This window comes from Cucumis melo, chromosome 5 (assembly GCF_025177605.1).
Source record: "Cucumis melo cultivar AY chromosome 5, USDA_Cmelo_AY_1.0, whole genome shotgun sequence".
Lineage (NCBI taxonomy): Eukaryota > Viridiplantae > Streptophyta > Magnoliopsida > Cucurbitales > Cucurbitaceae > Cucumis > Cucumis melo.
Window position 1 is genome coordinate 26,772,163 of NC_066861.1, and position 21,150 is coordinate 26,793,312.

The 21,150-nt window shown below is 32.7% G+C and overlaps 1 protein-coding gene and 1 long non-coding RNA gene across 3 annotated transcripts; both read left to right on the top strand.

The window, feature by feature from the left end:
• Nucleotides 1–8,085: 8,085 nt before the first annotated feature.
• On the top strand, nt 8,086–10,153 carry LOC127149415 (uncharacterized). Of its 2 annotated transcripts, XR_007820978.1 has the most exons (3): nt 8,086–8,301; nt 8,442–8,549; nt 8,755–10,153. It is a non-coding gene; the product is annotated as an uncharacterized LOC127149415 (long non-coding RNA). The 2 variants fall into 2 exon arrangements; XR_007820977.1 differs by having other exon boundaries at nt 8,442–10,153.
• Nucleotides 10,154–15,478: 5,325 nt separating this feature from the next.
• Nucleotides 15,479–20,015, top strand: LOC103503184 (linoleate 9S-lipoxygenase 6-like). The gene is made up of 9 exons (XM_051084706.1): nt 15,479–15,793; nt 16,350–16,642; nt 16,837–17,062; nt 17,160–17,507; nt 17,674–17,759; nt 17,839–17,946; nt 18,044–18,348; nt 18,456–18,719; nt 18,984–20,015. Exons 1-9 carry the CDS (start codon nt 15,538–15,540, stop codon nt 19,735–19,737), a joined length of 2,640 nt encoding a protein of 879 aa, XP_050940663.1. The 5' UTR covers nt 15,479–15,537; the 3' UTR covers nt 19,738–20,015.
• The last annotated feature ends 1,135 nt before the right edge of the window (nt 20,016–21,150 follow it).

The following is a 21,150-nucleotide window of genomic DNA, read 5'->3' on the forward strand; positions in this document are numbered from 1 at the left end:
TGGGAATGACGACTATCATTGCATTATTCTAGTTAAAATAGTAATAAAACATTTTATCTAAGCAAAGAAAGAAGTAGTATAAACTTAAACATCAATATCTTTCGATTTGAATCGATACATAGTGAGGTAGGCCAACAATCTAATTAAAGAAAGTAAGTTTCGTTTTGAACTTTCAATAACTACGGTTGAGACACCCATAATTCGTTTCACTTATTAATTTTTCATCGATTCCGCAATAAAGTCTATCACAATAGACAACTCAAAATCGTGCTATTTAAGACCATGCAAATAGAACCTCGGGTCAACTTGAAAGCTCTAGAATAAAAGATCCTTAAACTTTTTCATAGAAGGCGACCACACCTTCATAATCATGTTTATTGCTTCATCAAGTCTATCACAACATATCACTCAAAACTAAGGTATGAAGACTTCACAACTAGTCCATATTAAGACCAACTTCATCAAGTCTGTCAAAGACAAACCACTCAAAACTGAGCTATGAAGATTTTACAGTTATCCATCAAGTCCATACCAAGACTACTAAAAGAAGGGCAATGAAAATTTCAAAGGTTTTAGTTTCATCTTTCAAATCTATTTAAGGATTACCCACACGTGCATGCCCATGAACCATCAAATCTACTGTAGTAGACCACCCAAAAAAGGGCTATGGACAATCAAGTCTATTGCAATAGACCACCTCGAAAAGGACTATGAACCATCAAGTCTATCGTAATAGGCCACCAAAATAAAGGGCTATGGATCATCAAATGTTTAAGTCCCATACTTATTAAAAAGACCTAGAATTACTCTCGTTATTAGGCCTTTGGAGAGATGACCTACAAAATTCCTCTTAGACCTCACATACTTCAAGAAGACAATTATTTCATTATATTTACCTATCATTTCACAACTACATGTTTCAGGCGAATATGCCTTCGTTCTTTTTCCATAACACACTATTCTTGACAATACACCTATGACAGTGTGTGAATTCAATAAAGAAATATTGGTATAGAGGCTCCCACAATGGTAAATCCTCATTAGGCTTCCATATCAATCTTACTAATGTCCTCATACAATGGTACATTTCTCGTTAAGAACACATATCCACTAGTAAGGCTTACTTCGTCATTTTAAGTTACCCAATTTGCATACACTAGCTCTCTAGTATGGTAGACAATTTATTAAAATACAGACCAAAATCTCTTGTAACCTTACAATATCTTAATAAATGACGAAGAGTGATAAAATGATTGCAATTAGGATTATGCGTATAACTCAATCTTCTCACAACATATGCAATAACAAATCTTGTACAGTTTATAAAAAACATAATACTTTCTATAATCCTTGAGAAACTCTATCTCATTTATTTTCCTTAAGGCTCATACTAGCATCATAGGGTGTTCTTACAAGAGCACCATTAAACTATCAAATTCTTTAATAGTATTCAATGCACAATTGACATAAATCAAAACATTCTCAATAATACTTAAGCGTATCACATTAGTCTCACATAAAATTTTCACTTCAAAATGTGACAACTTTATAGCATTAATAACATTTATGTTTGTATCACATAAATCCTTCACATCAACATACAAACATATAATCACACAATCAACTTCAAACAATTTTTAGTAAACACATATATCTACAATTCACTTCTCAAGATATTGTTTACTAAAGTGTTGTTAAAACTTTTCCTCGTGATACTTTTAGGAACTAGTTAAAGACCATAAAGAAATTTGACTTTTCCAAGTTACCATTTGAGGAATATCATCTTTACATACACTTCATGTATTAGAAAACCACATACAGCTACAAAAGTTTTTAAGACTCTTATAGCGGCTAATTTAGTCATACGAGAACAAGAATCAAAACATTCTAAATTTCATGTTTAATTCATAATATTTTTTTTCATAAGTTGCACCTATGTACTTATGATCAGTTTCCCTATCTAATATGGGATTTAGTGGCATTCCCAACGATCCTCTCCTCGAACAAAGTTCGAATTGAACCTCCCTTAAAATAGACATCTATCATTTTAACTTTTATCTAGGCTAACTCCTCTCTAGAGCATACAGCCTATTCAATAGAGCTCAACCATGATAATATCACGACTACTTTTACGGTTCCACTACTTCGACCTGAGGGTTATATCAACAAGGCTAAACCAAGGACGACGTGACTTTGATACCACTTTTAGGGATAACTTAGGGTATAAGTCCTCATGCCTTATAAGATATCGCATATTCAATAATTTAGTTACATGCAAATAATGTTGTACGACCAAACTTGACAATTCATGATGCAAGTCATGCATAAACTTTGTCAAATATAACATACACGAAATATTATTTCTACCCTTACTAACATGCTAATAGACACGCTCAAGTAGATCACAATAGTGTCTCAATGTTCACAAACTTATTTATCAATTAAAAATGTAAATCTATATATAGCACTATTGGGAGCATAATCAATAAACATAGTCAAAAGTTTTTTCAATCAAACCATAGATTTCTTGAACACAAGATATGCTACTTTAGTAATTAGACACCCCCACAGTTCTAAATATTTAGGTGCATAACATATCTAAAGTTCAACAATACCATTTTGTTGACTAACTCAAAGTCATCATAATAGCATTCTATTTATGGCATTAACAACAATACAATAACTAAGAGCCAATATGTTTGTCAATGAAATATTCAATATCTACTTATAAAACATATATTGAATATCATGCTCAAATATAACAATGAAATAAAATTGTCAAATATTCTCAAGTCATATATAAAAACTCGAAATATTATTGAGCCTTAACCTATAGAAAAACCAAACCCATCATTATCCAAAACTTACAATAACTTGACTCTTTATCACATGTATCATGAGATAATTTACTACTCGTGCATATCCAAATATATATATTCATCAAGTATGTATCAGATATCAAATACTAAATCTAGTAAGAGAAATCTCAACAATGTAAAGTTATGTTTGTGGAACAAATTATTAGCCAAAATATATCAATAACACAAACCAACAATCCAATTAAAGCCATACAAATAAATGCATGGCTTATTAAGCTACATCTTAGAATCTTCAACAGGTTTTTTAAATCGAATTTTTCAGAAATTTTAATTGTCATCTTCATCCAAATTGACAAAAGATGAAAATATAACATGATCAACTATTTTTCCAAAATTTTCAAATCATCTTTTCAATTGGATGATTTAGTCTACAAATCACATATGACAGTTTTATTCCTTTAAATTACTTCCTTTTATTTAGATAAACTTATAGCAATCTAAATATGGAGAATCAAAATATAATCTCTATCATATTTTTGACGATCTTCCCAATACCTCCCAGACAACCTCAAATCTCTCTCTCAAAGCACCGGCTCTTCACAAGGTGAATCTTAAAGAAATTCAAGCTAAGAATGGAAATGGCAAGGTTTTTATTCAGACCATTGTCAATATTGTTCTTGGAGATCGTACCACATGATTCTTACCTCTTCACTTTTTCAATTGCTTGCATGATGTAATGTTAAATATAACTAAATCTTTTTCTTTTATACTTTTTAACTCTTATGTATAAACTCCTTTAAAAAAAAAAGGTCTTGCACAATGTATCAAAGAGTTAAATCAATAATAATAGCTCTAAAATTTTGTGTACCATTTTGCAGCCGCAGCTCAGATCCACCACCGCCAAAATCAATCCACTCGTTCTTCATATCTATTTGTGGTTTTTTATTTTTCTTTTCTTTTCAGATTGGATCGACCTGAGGCCTTCATTATCCTACCGCCAGCATGTTTCCAAAGGATCGTTCTGGCCTCGTCGATCGTGAAATTTGGGAATTTCTTCCTGGATAATTTCCTAGATTTGATCGACATTTGAAAATAATTTTGCTTTCAAATTGTTGGGAAAAAATGTTGATCATCGTTAGAACTACTGTCAGTGCAAAATCACTTATGTCTTTATAAGGTTAACACAATTTTCTCTACTCGCAGGAGATAGTGTGCACTGAAAAAAGAGCGAAATCAAAGAAAGATCGAGAGAAGGTAATTAGAGTTTTTTTCAAGAGGAAGAACACCTCACACAAAATCTTTTCTTTAAATATATATATATATATATATAAGAATAATGAATTTTGAATAATAAAATATATTAAATAATAGAAATTATTATTTCCAACTCAAAACTATACTATGATAGAACATGTTTGTGGGGAAAAATATATAAATTAAGTAAACAAAAATAGAATATTAAAAGATTAATAAAAACATATAGAATTTCGATCTCATTTTTTTTTTATAAGGATACTTCGTTATGGTGTTTTTAGGCAACCATAACAAGATTTCATTAAAACCGAAATAATAGAAGTTACCAGGCGAAGTTACATGTGCTGGAGAGCAGCCTGGTAACAAAGTAATTAGTTAGAGAATACATTGAGATTGAGAGCTATCGTGCTTTGAGAATAGTTTTTGAAAAGGGAGCTTCTTGATGCCCACGTTCCAATCAGAGCGGATATGTTTTCCCATGTATTCCTGTAAGTGGAAACTTTTTTTTTTTTTTAAGATTTGGTTGTTTCTGTCCAGCCAAATTGTCCATAAAGTTGCCGCTATTGCATTGAAGCGAATGATTTCTTTCATGTTGCTGTTTTTTAGAGCACATAGATATGAGCATAAGTCTTTGATGTTTGTTAGAGGGATTGCAAAGTTCATCTCATTTTGCATCTTTATCCATAGTTGTGTAGCATTAGGGCACGACAGAAAGAGGTGATTGATGTCTTCGTTTGCCCTTTTACATCTGACACACCAATTTGGGTTGAGATAGCAGGAAGGATTTTTCTTTTGAATGGCCTCCATGGTACTAAGTTTCTGGTGTAGAATTGTCTAAATAAAGAACTTACATTTCGGAGGCATGGTGGATCCCCAGAGATTTTTGTAGCCTAGGCTTTGTGTTGATTGAGGGAGTTGAGAGTGATGAGCTTCTTCCAAGAATGCTTTTTTTGCTGATCTAGTTGTGTAAGTGTCATTGCTCTCTTTGTTCCAAACTGGTCTATCATCTGTGGAATTTTGTGTTATGGTGGGGAGGGAATTTTTTAGTAATTGCCAAGCATTGGATTCCCTTTCATTGAGAGGCCTTCTTGGTTTGAAGTTCCAATCGTTTATCCTCGGGTCCCAAACTTCTTTGACAGTGGCTTCTTTACAGCTTGATAATGCATAAAGTCTTGGGGTTTTTTGGTTTAGAGATATACTGTTTGTCCAGTTGTTGTGCCAAAAAGAATGTGATCCTCCACAGTTTATTTTTCAGGTAATTTTTTAATTGAACCAGTCTTTTCCTTTTATGATGGAGCGCCAAGAAGCATTTGAGCTTGAGTACTTTCCAAATTCTGGGATACCTCCAGTGAATGTTTTATTGTATTTTGCATCAATTATCGACTTCCAAAGAGCTTCTGGTTCCCTGTGGTAGTGCTAAAGCCACTTTGTTAAGAGTGCAAAGTTTGAGGCTTTCACCCTTGTGATACCCAGGCCACCTTTGTCTTTTGGCAATGTGCAAATACCCCAGTTAATGAGGTGAGGGTTATTTGAATTTGTGGTGTCTTCCCAAAGGTAATTCCTCCAAATTTTCTCAATATCTTTATAGATTTGATTTGGAGCTTTGAAGATCGAAAGCTAATAAGTGGATTATTTTCGAGGAATGATCTGATTAATGTCAGTCTTCCTCCTTTGGAGATATGGTTGTATTTCCAACTGCTCAGTTTTTTTATGGATGTTTTCAATAATTTGAAACCAGAAAACTCTTGAGTTAGGTTTGCCTCCTAAGGTAACTCCCAAGTAATTGATGGGGAGGAATTGTTGGATAAAGCCAAGTATACTTGCAACTTTGGAGGCTCTATCATTTGAAATGTTTACCGGACTTACAGTAGATTTAAGAAGGTTTATCTTCAGTCCGGATGCTAATTCAAATAGCATGGGAGCTGTTTGGAGATTTTTGATTGAAACATCATCATCCTCCACGAATATCAGAATGTCGTCTGCAAAGAGGAGGTGTGTTATACTGCAACTGTTGTTTATTTTAGCTCCTTTGATAGCTTGCCTTTTCTTTAGGTGATTTAGCAGTCTGCTAAGGTAATCCATCGCAAGTACAAAAATAAAGGGGGATATGGAGTCGCCTTGCTTGATGCCTTTTTGAGCTTTTATCCTCCCTCTTGGTTTTCCATTGATGATAACAGAATAATTCACATTTGATATACATGCTTTTATCCATTTTCTCAATCTTTCTAGGTAATTTTTTTTATTTAGCATGTATTCAATGAAGCTCGAACTTATCTTGTCAAAGGCTTTTTCCACATCCAACTTTAGGATAAAGCCTTTTTCCTTTTTTGATTTCCAATAATTGATCACTTCATTAGCAATGAGGATAGCATCTGTTATCTGTCTACCTTTGACAAAAGCCATTTGGTTTTTCGCCACAGTGTCAGGTAGAGTTTATTTGATCTTGTTTGCCAAAGTTTTTACCATGATCTTGTACAGCGAGGTAGTTAGGCTGATTGGTCTGAAGTCTGTTAGTTTAGAATAGAGATTCTTCTTGCCAATGAGAGCAATGTAGGTGTTGTTAACACATTTTGTTGATGACACAATTTCCATGGAACTCTTTGAAGACTTCAATCAGATCTTTTTTAAGGGTATGCCAGTGTTTTTTATAGAACAGTATGGGGAAGCCATCCGGACCAGGTGCTTTGTCGTTGCTTAAAGACCAAATGGTTCTTTTTATCTCAGCCTCGTCAAAGGTCTTGCAGAGATTAGATTGATGAATGTCATTTAAAGGATTCCACTCCAGGTTTGATATGAGTATTTCTATGCTTTCTTTCTTTTTGAAAAGGCATTTGAAGTGATTTGTGATGACATTTGAGATTCCATCTGTTGTGTCATAAACTTGGCCATTTGAGTCAGTGATTTCTTTGATCAAATTCTTCCTTTGTCTGGAGGAGTAAATCTTGTAGAAGAAGGCCGAGTTTTCATCACCATACGTGATCAATTTATGTCTAGCTTCTTTAAGTTCTATGTCATGGAGATCAGATTTTAATGCTATTCTTTTTTAATGAAGAGGAGCCGTCAGGAGATTTTGATATTCAAGCTTGTCAATGGCTTCTATTTCCTTTGTAAAATAGTCTTTTTCTAGTTTGTAGCTCAAAACTTTTTGCTTTTGCCAGTCTTTAATTCGAGTAGCCAAGATTTTGAGCCTCTTTATGAAGGAGTATCCAGGGTGTCCTTCTATTTTGGTGTTCTCCCACCAAGTAGGAAAATTTTTTGTGAAGTCTTTTTCATTGAGGGATGCATTGTTAAGCCTGAAAGGACATGGTCCCCACGTGATGTGATGTGATTCCAGAGTAATAAGGAAGTGATCAGAGACCGTTCTCTGCATGGTTTTTGAGTGATGAACTTTGAAAGTACTTTCCCAATCCTTTATGTATAAGAATCGGTCAAGTCTAGAATAAATCGGATCAGTTCTGAGATTGGACCAAGTGTAGGAGTTGTTGGAAAGAGGGGGGTCGACGAGTCCAAAGTCTTGAATTATGTTGTTTAAGATGGTCATATTCTTTTTGTCTAGACTCTTTGCATTGGTTTTGGATGGCCATCGAACAATGTTGAAATCTTCTGCTAGCATCCAAATTGGGGAACAAAGGGAGTGAAGAATCTTGAGTTCATTCCAAAACTCATCCTGTCTTTACACTTTATCGGACCATAGGCAGATGTTAGCCACCAATCCTTTCCATTTGTTTCTTTGATATTGACAATGAATGTGTATCTCTGCTTAATCATTTTTTCTACTTTGAAAGATGCACTATTCCACATAAGAAGGATTCCACCTGAACAACCTTGAGCTTCAAGATATTGCCAATTTGCAGTTGGTTTGTTCCAAAGGGATTTAATGTTGTAATAATTTAGAGTATGAATTTTGGTTTCTGTTAGGATGATGAAATCAGGATCATAAGACATAATTAAACTTTTTATTTGGGCTATTTTTGAGGGAGAGCCTAGCCCTCTAATATTCCAACATAGAAACTTCATTTGAAACTATGATCCCCTATTGGCTCATTGCCTGAAAAATCATTTTGTCCCTTTCCCTCGTTTACATTTGTGTTAGCATTGCTAGGAATAACTAAGGGGTGTTTAGAGGACAGCTTAAGTTCATTGTCTTTCAGCCAGACCACAAGTCTTTCCTTAAATGATTTTTCATCATCTTCCTTCGAAGCTAAGTTGCTGTGTCTTCCCTCTTCTTGTATGTTTTGAAGTGCTTCTTGATCTTCATTCATTTTTTCCTGTTGTAATTCTGTTTCCTCATCATGGGCTGAATTTTCTGTTGATTTGCTTTGTATGAGCATTTTCAACTTGGGCTAAAACGTCTTCAGTTGCATCCAGATCTCGTAATGGAGGAAGATGTCCCAGCTCAACTGTCAAACTGAGCTCCTTTTTGTCAAAGGAGAGATTCTGATCTTCACTGCCAGGGCCAGCTTTCCTTTTTATTCGGTAGTATTTCTTTTGGTAATATTTGTACGGGCTGACTCTTTTAGATGATGAAGCTGCTTTATTAGCCGCAAATTGTTCTATCCTTTCATTAATGCTGAGATTTTGTCTCTTTCGAAAATATGAACTGTGGGATGAATAACCACCAGGTGATTTAAATGATACTTTTCTCTTTGCTGATCTTTTTAATTTGGTTGAGTAATTGCAGATATCTTGATCATAAGTTGACAAGATGGCTTTTCCTTTCTCCTTCCTTCGATCATCAGAGTTTTGATCAAAGGGATCATACTCAGATTCGGATGAGCTATTTTTCTTGGCATGAGTGGGATTTGAGTCAGAGGTTTTGTCAGGCTTTGATTGTTAACTGTCAGATTGGTTTTTTGAATTTTTCGGTGGAATGGCATGGTTTCCGGCAAATGTGAACTTCTCTGCGTTGGGGTTCAGATTGTCGAAATCATCAGCTGCTTCAATCTTGAATGTCCCATGGAAGTTGACATTTCTTTCTATGAACCATCTCCCCTTTGGAGGGGGAACCGTATATACCACAAAGTTTTCCCCTTGGTCATCAATGAGCAGAATTGAAGCTGGTACAAAACCAGTGTAGTTGTACTTTACTTTAATTTTTGCTTCGATGAGGTTCTCCTTTTCCATTGTTTCCTTTGCCACAGCCAGAAAGCCTCCGCAAGCTTTTCCAATGTTAACAAATGAATCATAATTCCATAGATGGAGGGGGACTCCTTTGAAACGCATCCAACCTCCGTAGCTTGGAATAAGAGTTTGGCAAGCATGTTTTTTGGTGTCCCATCGCTCAAATTTGACTTGGTAGTTTCCCACTGTTGTCCATCCATTTGTACTCTTATTTTAAAGAGCAAGTTTGCATTATCCTCAGAGAGTGTGAGGATGGCCTTGTTTGCATGGAAGGATTCATAGGAGAACTCTATTTCAGTTTGTTTCTTCAAGGTAAACATTATACGGCTCCAATCATCATGAAAGAGTCTTCTTGTAATAATGACTGTTTCACCATATTCAAAAGCTTTCCGAAGGGGGTCTTTCACACTATGAGCAGCTGTTGAGCTTCGCTTGCATGAACTATCATCATAGTATACATTGTTCTTCTTATCACTACCATCGTCACTACTTTCCATGAGGGCTATATGATTTTCTTGAGGTTTCTGAATCAGATGATGAATAATTTCTGTTGAAATTTTCTTTTCTTACCTCAGAGCGTAGCCGCTTATGATGGGAGTGATGCTTAAAGGTTAGCATGGCTACAAAAGACTTCCAACCAAATTTATCGATGCCTTCAGGAACAAGAACGCTGCATTTTCTACCTTTGTTGTCGATTCTGAAAATTTCAGCTGTGGAACCAGATTTGCTCTTGTTTTTTGTTTTTCGTACCCACATGCAGTAATCCTCTTGCCTTCTTTCGTTGAATAAATGCTTGGTGTTTGATGTTTCCAGTAGGGCTTTGAAGCATTTTCTTATCCAATCAAGAGTGTCGGGGGAAATATCCATTTAAAAAGATTTGTGATGGCATATTTCCGTTAGCCACATGCGTAAAAATCTGGACTTACTATCCAAAGAAAGAATATATTATTTCTTTTCGATATGGTAGTGCTTTGGAAGTTGTCTGTAAAAGGACATGTTTGCCAGAAAATGAAGGAAAGCCAAAGCTGAGAGTTGTTGGAAAGTTACCTTTTTTGGTGATGCAGCCTCTGTTTATAAGCTTAAAGTTGACTTGAATGTTATTTGTGGAAGTTGGTTGAGGTAGGTAGCCTTCAATGTTTCTATTTTGGTAGTTTTTCGGTGGCTTCACCAGGTGTTGATGTTTCTTCATGCTTTGGAAGTGGAGAGAAAATGGTACTGTAGCTCGAACTCCATTTCGCCCCAATTTCAATCTCATTCTTTTAAAGAATCAACTTAAAGAAATCAGTTTCTCATGTAAAAAAATTATACAAAATTGCACTCTCAAATTTTCCAAATTCTACCCTAATATTTTTAAAAGGAAGATTATCAATTTAGAAGATTGAGAACAATATAAATTTATAAGGTAAAGTGCATACATTAAATTGATAACGTGGCAAAATATTTTCTTAATACATCTATTAAAATAACAAACCATAAAATTCTAAAGACATGATGTAAATGACATAATCAAAAGAAAAAAAAAATATTTTCAACGCTATACCAAAATAAACTAAAATATTTAATAAATGTGAAAAAATTCATAGTCTATCTTAATCTCTCTTGGTCTACTATAAATAGATTGTGATATATTTTGCTATATTTTTAAAATATTTTTACAAATTTTTTCATTTAAATAATCTTTTCACTATAATGATATGATTAAAAAGTAAAAATTAAATAAAAGTTAATATTGAAAATAGTTCTCTGCTTGTAAATACTTTCCTTTCTTTTTTTCTTCTATATTTTAAGATTCTCCTTACTCAATATTGAAAGTTAATTTTCATAAATATAACAAAACACCCAAAATATTTATGCTCGTAACAAAATCAAAAAGTCAATGAAGTCAACTATTTTTTTAAATATTTCAGGTTTGTCATTTCTTTTTATCTTTTTTTTTTCTTCTGCAATTTTTCTTTTACTTTTGATCGTCTTTCCTCTCTTCTTCTTTTTCAATTTCTTTTATATTTTTTTTCGAAATCATGATCTTTGCATTCAATCAATCATGAATTTTGTATTATTTTATTTTCTCAATGTGCTATTTGGTTCAAGATGTGTACCAAATATAAACGATCTTGAAAAAAATTGTTGCGATATTTGTACACAACTGTCATTTAGAATTAGCTAGCCAAATCTAAATGATTGTGTAGCAAAAAATGTAGCAAATAATTTTGAAAAAAATTCATTGATCGTGCAGCTAAATCTAAATGATTGTGTATCAAAAATTTTGAAAAAAAATTGTTTGGATTTATCTTCGAATATAGTTGCCAAATCTAAATAGTACCAAACAATCTTAAAAATCCATTTAGATTTGGGCGTTCATGTAGCCAAATCTACGCGATCTTGTACTAAATATATTAGGGCGCACAAGTGACAAATTAATTGCATGTTGATTGAAGCATATATTTTTCATTAATAGGTCTATGGCTTTTTCCATTTTCAAAATTGTTCTATACAGTATAAATATTTTTCTATTTGTTATATTTTTTAAGAAACCGATAATATTAAATAGTAATAACAATTGACAAGACATATAGTAGGAATAATAAGTAATTCAAAATTGTTTTAAACCTTTAAAAAAGTTTCAAATTGTAACACTTTCTTCATAATTCTCTCATCTTCTTCAACTTTTCTCTCGTCTAATTTTTGTTTCTCTTTTCCAACTTCAATCTTTATCCTCTCTTCTTCGACAAGTTGGCTATATTTTATACTGTAGCAAGAGCACAACTAACTAATTATTCTAACATATGTTGCTTTATTTATTTATTTATCTGTTTACTTACTTTCTTCTCTTTTTTCATACATTTTACTTTCTTTTTTTCCTTAATTTGTGAATAAAGAAATAAAGTAAAGAAAAAAGCTATGGAAGATGAAATAGAAATAAAATTGAAAAATAAAGCAAGCGATAATAGTGTATCCAAAAAAACATATATAGAAGTAGATAAAATATCACATAATAATATATGGTAAAAATATGGAGTATCAAATGCAGCATTTAACTAAGTAGAATATTCATTGTACTATGAAATATTTGAATTTTTGATAGGATTTTTCGTTTTCTTATTTGTGGAAATTAAGCTAATTGGTTTTGCTTTCTATCTCTATGATTTTCCTCATCTATCTATATATTGTAATTCTCCAAGGGTTCTTTAACTGTAAATCTCTCCTTTTGAAAAAAAAAACTAAACTAAATTCAAAAGTTAAAAAGAAGTATAAACAAACATAAAAAAAAAAAAAAAATTAATCATGAAATGAAATTGGAAAATTTATGATAAAATTAGGGAGAATGATCAGAAATGGCAACGTGGACAAAATATTTAGGTCCCCTTTGGGTCGTGATCTGAAAATTATTTTAGAAATCTAAAAATTTTGTGAAAAAACAAAAACAAATTCTTATTTTCCGTTGTATTGAAAAACACATTTTGTTATTCCAATTTAAAATTTTGAAATTTGAATTCAAAAATAAAAATTTATATTTGGTTGTGGATTTGAAAATGAAATCATGTATCTCATGTTCACAATTTTTTAAAACAAAATCTAAAAACAAAGAAAATAATTGTTTTCAAAAATGTGTTGTTTATAGTGTTTTTCTTAAATCGTTTCTAGAAACAAGTATACCAAAGACATATTAATCCTTTTTTGTATTTTTCTTTTCGAAAAGATAAAAACGAAAATTTAATCACGGGCCAAATGGACCTTATACTTCATGACAAAATCAAGCTAGTATAGTACACTTTTGTTCTTCGTTAGTTTTTTGTCATGGCATGAAAATAGTTTGATTTTTTATTATATATTCTTATAAAACCCTTAAAATTAGTCTAACAAATAAATTGATTTAAGTAAGGGAACAATTAACATCAAATAATAATCAGATTAGCTGTAATAATACAACAGTCGGATGACAAAAACTTAGTTTCATGGACAATATTAATATATAATATGATAATCAAATTACAAAAAAATTTAATCCCACAATGAAGGAATTTCGGTCATTCAACTATTTGAATTGCATGCCTTGAGCTTGTCAATTTTGCCGTTTCTAGAAATTTTATGTTGCTGGACTGATAGCATATGAAATATGCTATCTATTTTCGCTTAATTTGAGTTCGTTTCGTGATTTTACATTCTTGTTTGGATATTTAATAGGTATTAAACTATTAAACAATTTGGAGTTGATGTCATTTTGGAGTTAATTTAGACTGTATGATGTTAAATGACGCCAGCCATGGCAACCTGAGGCAATCAGGAACAAACCGAGGCATTTGGATGAGCTAAAGAAGCCAAAGAGGCTTCTACCTTGCACCATCGGCGATGCCCCACGACAAGACAGGCGGTGCTGTAAGATAGAAGGGTACCACTTGCGTAATTGGCCAAGTGCTGGGGCCCTGCCGCGATGCTGCAAAAACGTTTGAGACAGAACAGGAAGCGTGCATAAGCTTGAGCGCCCTAACGCTTGGACGTTATTTTAAATACTTCTTTTCCGCTACCAGCCAGACCTAAGCTCGAAATAACAGTCTGTCTTACACTTGTTTTCTCTCTATTTTCTGCTTCTTTTGTATTGTTTTCTTTCCCGAATATTTTCTCATCACCTGGCATGTAGATGAGAGATTAAGATACTCGTTTCTAACTAGGGTTTTTTGTACTCTATTTTCGTCCTTTAGAATTTGTGAGAACTTAAACTAGTTTTATTGTTATCTTTGGCTCAATTCTGAAAGTTATTAAATTTTTGTTATATGTTAGACACATAGTATCGTATAACTTTAGCTTGCACTAAATTCTTTGATTCGTAACAATTAGATAAACATTGGTTAAAAGCAAATAGGTTAGACTAGTATGTAAATCTATTTTGATGCACGTAGATTCTTACCAATCCTAGAATTGAATCTATTGAGTGTAAGTTAGGCACGAAGGAATTAGGCATTCCACCTAAAGGAATTTAATTCTAATTGGGAAATTCAATATTGCATCCGGACTTGCCATTAGGACGAATTGACATGAATTTGGGTGACAGAAATCTGTTCGACCATGGACCAAGAGCTTAATTTTCATGTTAATGTTTTGCCTTTAAGTGCAAGTGGTTCTTGTCGAAACATTTTTTACAAGTTCCAATTTTAATTTTCCTACCTATGAAAATTTTATAAAATCATGCAAGCATTAACTTTTCAAGCCATTATCCTTTTTCAGTTTCATTTTTAATCAATACAACATCTCATAATAATTTGAAGATTTGTTGATTAAACAACTGAACTATTTTAAAATTAACCATACATACCTGGAACGGAAAAATTAAATTTCTAATATTTAATTAATCTCAAAAGCAATAGTACAAGTTTATATATATATTTTTAAATTAATTAAAAAGTAACAAAGGGTATTGGAGTAACAAAGATCTACTGCTGAGCAGTGGTAAGACATTCAAGCCCTTAACGAATATTGGAGTAGCAGACCAAAACTATTTAGCAACTATAATGTTAGTTCTATTGCCTTAAATGTCCAAGCTTTTGTATAACTCTTAGGTCTTGGTTTGGGCTTATCTCTTGCACTCTTACTTTATTCTTTGCTTCTTATATCGTCTTTCTTCATCATCAATGAAGTGGAAATGATAAGGGTGCTAAGGCGGTATCCACTAGTGGAGATGTTCGAATACATCTACTAACTAATTGTATTTTTTTCATAAAAGAAAAAACAAGTAACAAATGGTAGCAGTATTAGAAACACACCCAAATATCTTCATTAGTTTGACACACCTTTATAAAATTTTATATTAGTTAAGTTATACTCGTGTTGGCAAATAAAGTTATAACTTGTTATACATTCAAATAACACACTTTTTTTTCCTACTCCTCTACAAATATATCAATCATAAATTTGAACAAAAATTAAAGTACACACTATATAATTTAAAAGAACATTAATTAGAAATGAAATTGACATTACTCTAATTAATTTAAAAGTTCCATCTTAATCACAAGCAAAGAATGGAATAAAAATATGATTATCATTAAGTAACTCAAAAAATAAAAAAAAACAAAAAACAAAAAACAAAGAGAGAGAGAACAAAGGGCTAAAAGTAAAGTTTCAAAGATAGGGTTGATAAGCATTTGAAAATGAAAAAATTACACACTTGAAAAGGAAATAATGAGTAGTCAAACATTGTATGATTGTGTTCATATCTTATTCAAAGAGAAGAAAAACACTATTTTGTGCTATAAATACCATCCTCACACCCTTCTTTACAAACCATCTTCTGAGTTCCAAACATAGCGAGAGAGAGAGAGAGAGAGAGAATTAGAAAAAGAGTGAGAAAATGTTCGGAATTGGGAAGAACATCATTGAGGGAGCCTTGAATACTACTGGAGATCTTGCAGGCTCGGTTATCAATGCTGGTGGTAACATTGTCGAGAAAGTTTCAAGTATTGGAGGAAAAAAAATCAAAGGGAAAGTGATTCTGATGAGAAGTAATGTTTTGGACTTCACTCAGTTACATTCCTCTGTTCTTGATACCTTCACTGAGATCTTGGGTAGTGGTGTTACTTTTCAACTCATCAGTGCCACTCAAGCCTGTAACATCTCATTCCCCTCTAATCTAAATTTACAGTTAAATTACAAAGTTTAGCATTTCTATTTTGTGTCTTTCTACTATTTTTACCAAAGACACGTGGTGTGTTTACTAATGTTTACGTATAGGTCTGACATATTCTCAACATTCTCATCATATCTCACGTTCTTTTCAATATATATCTACTAGAAATCTAAAGAGAACATACAAAACAGTAGTCCAAGAATAGAGAAAAGACCTCAAGGTATTTGTGTTCTTTTGTAGTTTAAAGTATTAGCAAATATAATATAATTAATGAAAAAGAATATATAGATACAAAAAAATTGTCGATGGACCATATTATTTGCAGAAGTCGCAGAAGTCTATCAACAATATAAAGTAATATCATTGATAGATTTTGTTATATTTTAATTCTTTAAAAATATTACAAGATCATTAATTATTATCGTTAAATTTGATGCCCATTGCAATTGGCCTAGAAAGAAAGTATAAAATGTGTGTTGCTAAAGCTTCAGTATTTTGCTAATAGGGAATACCATTTTTTTTTTTTTTTTTGACAGCATTTGATTCAAGAGGGAAAGTTGGGAAGAAGGCATCTTTGGAGCAATGGATAACTTCAATCCCACCATTATTTGCTGGAGAATCTGTGTTTCAAGTTAACTTTCCATGGGATGATAATGATTTTGGATATCCAGGAGCTTTCTACATACAAAATGGACATACAAGTCACTTCTTTCTCAAATCCCTCACTCTTGAGGATGTTCCTGGCTATGGAAGAGTCCATTTTGATTGTAATTCATGGGTTTATCCTTCTGGAAGATACAAGAAAGATCGTATTTTCTTTGCTAATAACGTAAGTATTAAATTACTTTTATGTAGATTAAGGCGATGTGTCAACCCTAGGCAAGATATCGTGATATATCCACTAATCTGTCGTCTATCTTACTTTGTTCAGAAGAAAGAAAATAAGAAAACTTTTTTGTTTTACCTCACTCTCTCTCTCCTGGAAGCAATTAATAATACTTAGTTTATTTGTTTTGTGTATAGACATGTCTTCCAAAGGATACACCGGATCCTCTTCGTAAGTACAGAGAGGAAGAATTGTTGAATCTTAGAGGAGATGGAACTGCGGAACGTAAAGAATGGGATAGAATTTACGACTACGATCTCTACAATGACATTTCCGAGCCTGGTGATGGGCGTCCAATTCTTGGAGGGAGCCAATACCCTTACCCTCGCCGTGGAAGAACTGGACGACGACGAGACTGGAAAGGTGAGATTTATAATTATGGTCCATTTGTTAACCATGTAGTAATTTAGAAATTCCTTAGCCAATTAAAAGTTTGATTTATGAATTTTTTTGTTGTCAGATTCGAAATACGAGACTAGATTGCCAGTGGTATCAGGCTTAAACATTTACGTACCAAGAGATGAAAATTTTGGACACTTGAAGTTATCAGATTTTCTTGGATTTGCACTGAAATCACTTGCATCAACAGTTTTTCCGGCACTTGTAGGCATGGTAAATATTACACGGCCAGGTGGAGAGTTTGATAAATTTCAAGATGTTCATGATCTTTATGAAGGAGGACTTCCTGTTCCATTGGATGTTATTAGAAATCTCACTAAGGATTTCACACCTCCAATGTTACAAGAACTTCTTAGGACTGATAATGACCAACGCTTACTCAAATTTTCACCTCCACAAGTTGTTAAAGGTATACTATATTTATAATACATCTAGATTAATTTCTATTTCATTATGTTAATTAACACGTACATTTTTATATTATGACCTATTCGGTAGAAAATTCAGATCCTATTTTATGTTTTCAAATTTATTGAAATAATACTTATATTTTTTCCTCTAATAATCACAAATAGAGGACAAGTTTGCATGGCAAACAGATGAAGAATTTGCAAGAGAAATGGTAGCTGGAGTTAACCCTCTAATCATTCGTCGTCTTGAGGTAAAAAAATTCAGCTTTTTTATTTCTCTGTTCAGCTTTGCAAAAAATGATATGTTTTCTTTTGTATATATTTTTATAGGTATTTCCTCCCCAAAGCAAACTTGATCCCAAAATATATGGTGATCAACATAGCAAGATTAGTGAAGAAAATATAAAATCTGGCTTAGAAGGTCTTACAGTTGATGAGGTAAATATTAAACACACCTAAACTTTTGTTTCTTTTTTCAAATTATAGTATATTATTGTAATTTAACATTTTTTTTCTTATCTATATATGTATATAGGCATTAAATCAGAGGAAACTATTCATATTGGATCACCATGATGCATTAATGCCATATCTTAGAAAAATAAATTCAACAAAAACAAAAGCATATGCCACAAGAACATTGCTAATTTTGAAAAATGATGGAACTTTGAAGCCATTGGTTATCGAGTTGAGTCTGCCACACCCTCAAGGTGATCAGTTTGGTGCAAATAGCAAACAATATTTTCCAGCTGAAGAAGGAGTTCAAAAGTCAATATGGCAATTGGCTAAGGCTTATGTTGTTGTCAATGATGCTGGTTACCATCAACTTATCAGCCATTGGTATGTTTGCAAATAATTAATTACTCATCAAATTAAAATGTTCTATAATATATATGGTTGTAATTATTTGAAATGTATGATGTAACACTTAGAAATTTTGATTGTAGGTTGCATACTCATGCAGTACAAGAGCCATTTGTGATTGCAACACATAGACAATTGAGTGTGCTACATCCAATTCATAAGTTACTTGTTCCTCATTACAAAGACACTATGTTTATCAATGCATTTGCAAGACAAGTGCTTGTTAATAGTGATGGTCTTCTTGAACAAACCCATTTTCAATCAAAGTACGCCATGGAGTTATCTTCTTACATATATAAAGAATGGAATTTTCTTGAGCAAGCACTCCCTGCTAATCTCATCAAAAGGTAAATCACCAATTACACTGTTAATTAAGCCTTTTAATTTCATCGATTAGTCTCTTAAACTATAAAGGTTGGTTACAATTATACACCTGAACTTTTAATTAGTTGATGAGTCACCTCTAGTGAAGTTTGTTGCAATTAATTATTTATCCCCCTAAAGAATGATAATCATAACTAGCTCCGTAAATAGAGGTGGTTTGTGCAATTTTTCTTTATAACTATATTACAAAAGATGGGCATTTTATTATCCTTTGATTATTTATGCAGAGGTGTAGCAGTTGAGGATGCAAGATCAACACATGGACTTAAGTTACTCATAGAGGATTATCCATTCGCTGTTGATGGGCTTGAGATTTGGTCAACAATCAAAACATGGGTTACAAACTATTGCTCTCTATACTACAAAGATGATAGTGCAATTCAAAATGATGTTGAACTTCAATCTTGGTGGAAAGAGGTTAGAGAGAAAGGTCATGCTGATAAGAAAAATGAAACATGGTGGCCAAAGTTGCAAAATTTCAACGAACTGGTCGAAACATGTACAACTATCATATGGATATCTTCGGCTCTTCATGCTGCAGTTAACTTTGGACAATATCCTTATGGAGGCTTTATTCCGAATCGACCAACCATAAGTCGTAGGCATATGCCTGAAGTAGGAAGTGTTGAGTATAAAGAACTTGAATCAAAGCCTGAGAAGGCTTACTTGAAAATAATCAATTCGATGTTGCAAACACTTCTTGGAGTTTCACTAATTGAAATATTGTCAAGGCATGCTTCTGATGAAGTTTATCTTGGACAAAGAGCTAGTATTGAATGGACTTCAGACAAAGCTGCATTGGAACTGTTTGAGTATTTTGGAAAAGAGGTATCGGAAGTTGAAAGTAGAATTATCGAAAGGAACAAGGATGTGAATCTCAAAAATAGAAGTGGACCCGTTAATGTTCCATATACTTTGCTTCTTCCATCGAGTAGTGAAGGACTCACAGGTAGAGGTATTCCAAATAGCATCTCTATTTGAAGAGATCAACTCTATGTTTAAACTATCTATATTATTATTGTGTGGTTACTCTAAATTTATTCCCCAGTAATTTGTGTGTAGCAAAAAGCTACTTGAGCTACTCGATAAATAAATAAGATGAATAAGAGTGCTTACTAAAGTAGCTATTTACTATGGTGTGTTCCAGTTTTAACTTTGGTCTACATGTAATGAAGGTGTGTTGTACTTATAGCTTTTTTTCTATATATAACGAAGGTGTGTTGTACTTCTATAATATTTAGCCTTATGCTTTGCCCCTTTCTTTATTTGCCAATGAATATGAAATAGAAGTGTGTATTATATATTTCTTTTGAACTATATATATAGTAAATATAAGAATGATCTTGAAATTCACTGAAATTATAAATCATAGAAGTATATAATTGTATCGATTTAAGAGTTTTCAAAAGGTTGCCAAGAATCAAACTCTTTTACACATGAGAATATCCTCATTTTAGTAGCAAATTATTGGTGCAGTGCTAAACCAAAGTTATTATTTTGTAATTATAATGCTTCTATATAATCTCTCGATTGGGAGGTTTTTTTCCAGCCTCTCTGAAAAATTAAGCACAATATAATAATGTCATAATTAAACAACAATATCCATGACGAGAAAGGCAATTAAGAAACAAACAAAAATAATAGAAGGATTTAGAGTTTCGTAACTTAGTTTGGTGTAATATCATCTACATTTTGGGAGTTTACATACACAATGGAAAGAAAACTTTATAAAAATTAATGGCTATGGAAATTAAGAGAGATAGAAAGAACAAAACCAAGTTGATACTATAGCATAAAACTACAACAGAACTTGGAAACAATACCTATTTGATAATATGAAATTCTCCATCTTAAAACCAATTGACAATAAAATGAATAACACATCTATTGTATAAAGAGTTTGAGTTGTTTTCCACGTACCCCTTAAGATGTTGTCTCTCTTTTAGGTTTAGCAATCTCCATCAACCCACAATTTATTTTTATTAGATAGAATACTCCTCATATCCATCATCAATTAGTATTGAAATAGAACCTAGTACTGGTATCAACTCAATACTAGTACTAAAACTCCAACTTCAATATTTTTTTTTTTTTTTTGAAAAAGATACTTTAGGTTAGTTGGGTACACCCAGACATCTTCACTAGGTGGACCCTCCTTAGCACCTTCATCACTCCTGCTTCATTAATATCAATAAACCAAAAGTACAGAAAGCAAGGAGAGAAAAGGGCTAGAGATAAGCCCAAATCAAACAAAAGCTAGCATTAATGTTTAAAGCTATAGTACTAGCATTGTAATCTAAAAAAAGCTTAGATCTGCTGCTCCAAAATCCGGTCAGAGAGACAGTGTCCTCCCAAAGCATGTTTGATTCTTTTTCAATGCTGTTGAAAGTACGG

Excerpts from the sequence above, each read along its gene's own strand:
- LOC103503184 (XM_051084706.1), top strand. The coding sequence starts at position 15,538 with ATGTTCGGAATTGGGAAGAACATCATTGAGGGAGCCTTGAATACTACT. Across the intron at positions 15,794-16,349 it reads CATCAGTGCCACTCAAGCCT|CATTTGATTCAAGAGGGAAA; the intron begins GTAACATCTCAT and ends TTTTTTTGACAG. Across the intron at positions 18,720-18,983 it reads CCTGCTAATCTCATCAAAAG|AGGTGTAGCAGTTGAGGATG; the intron begins GTAAATCACCAA and ends TTATTTATGCAG.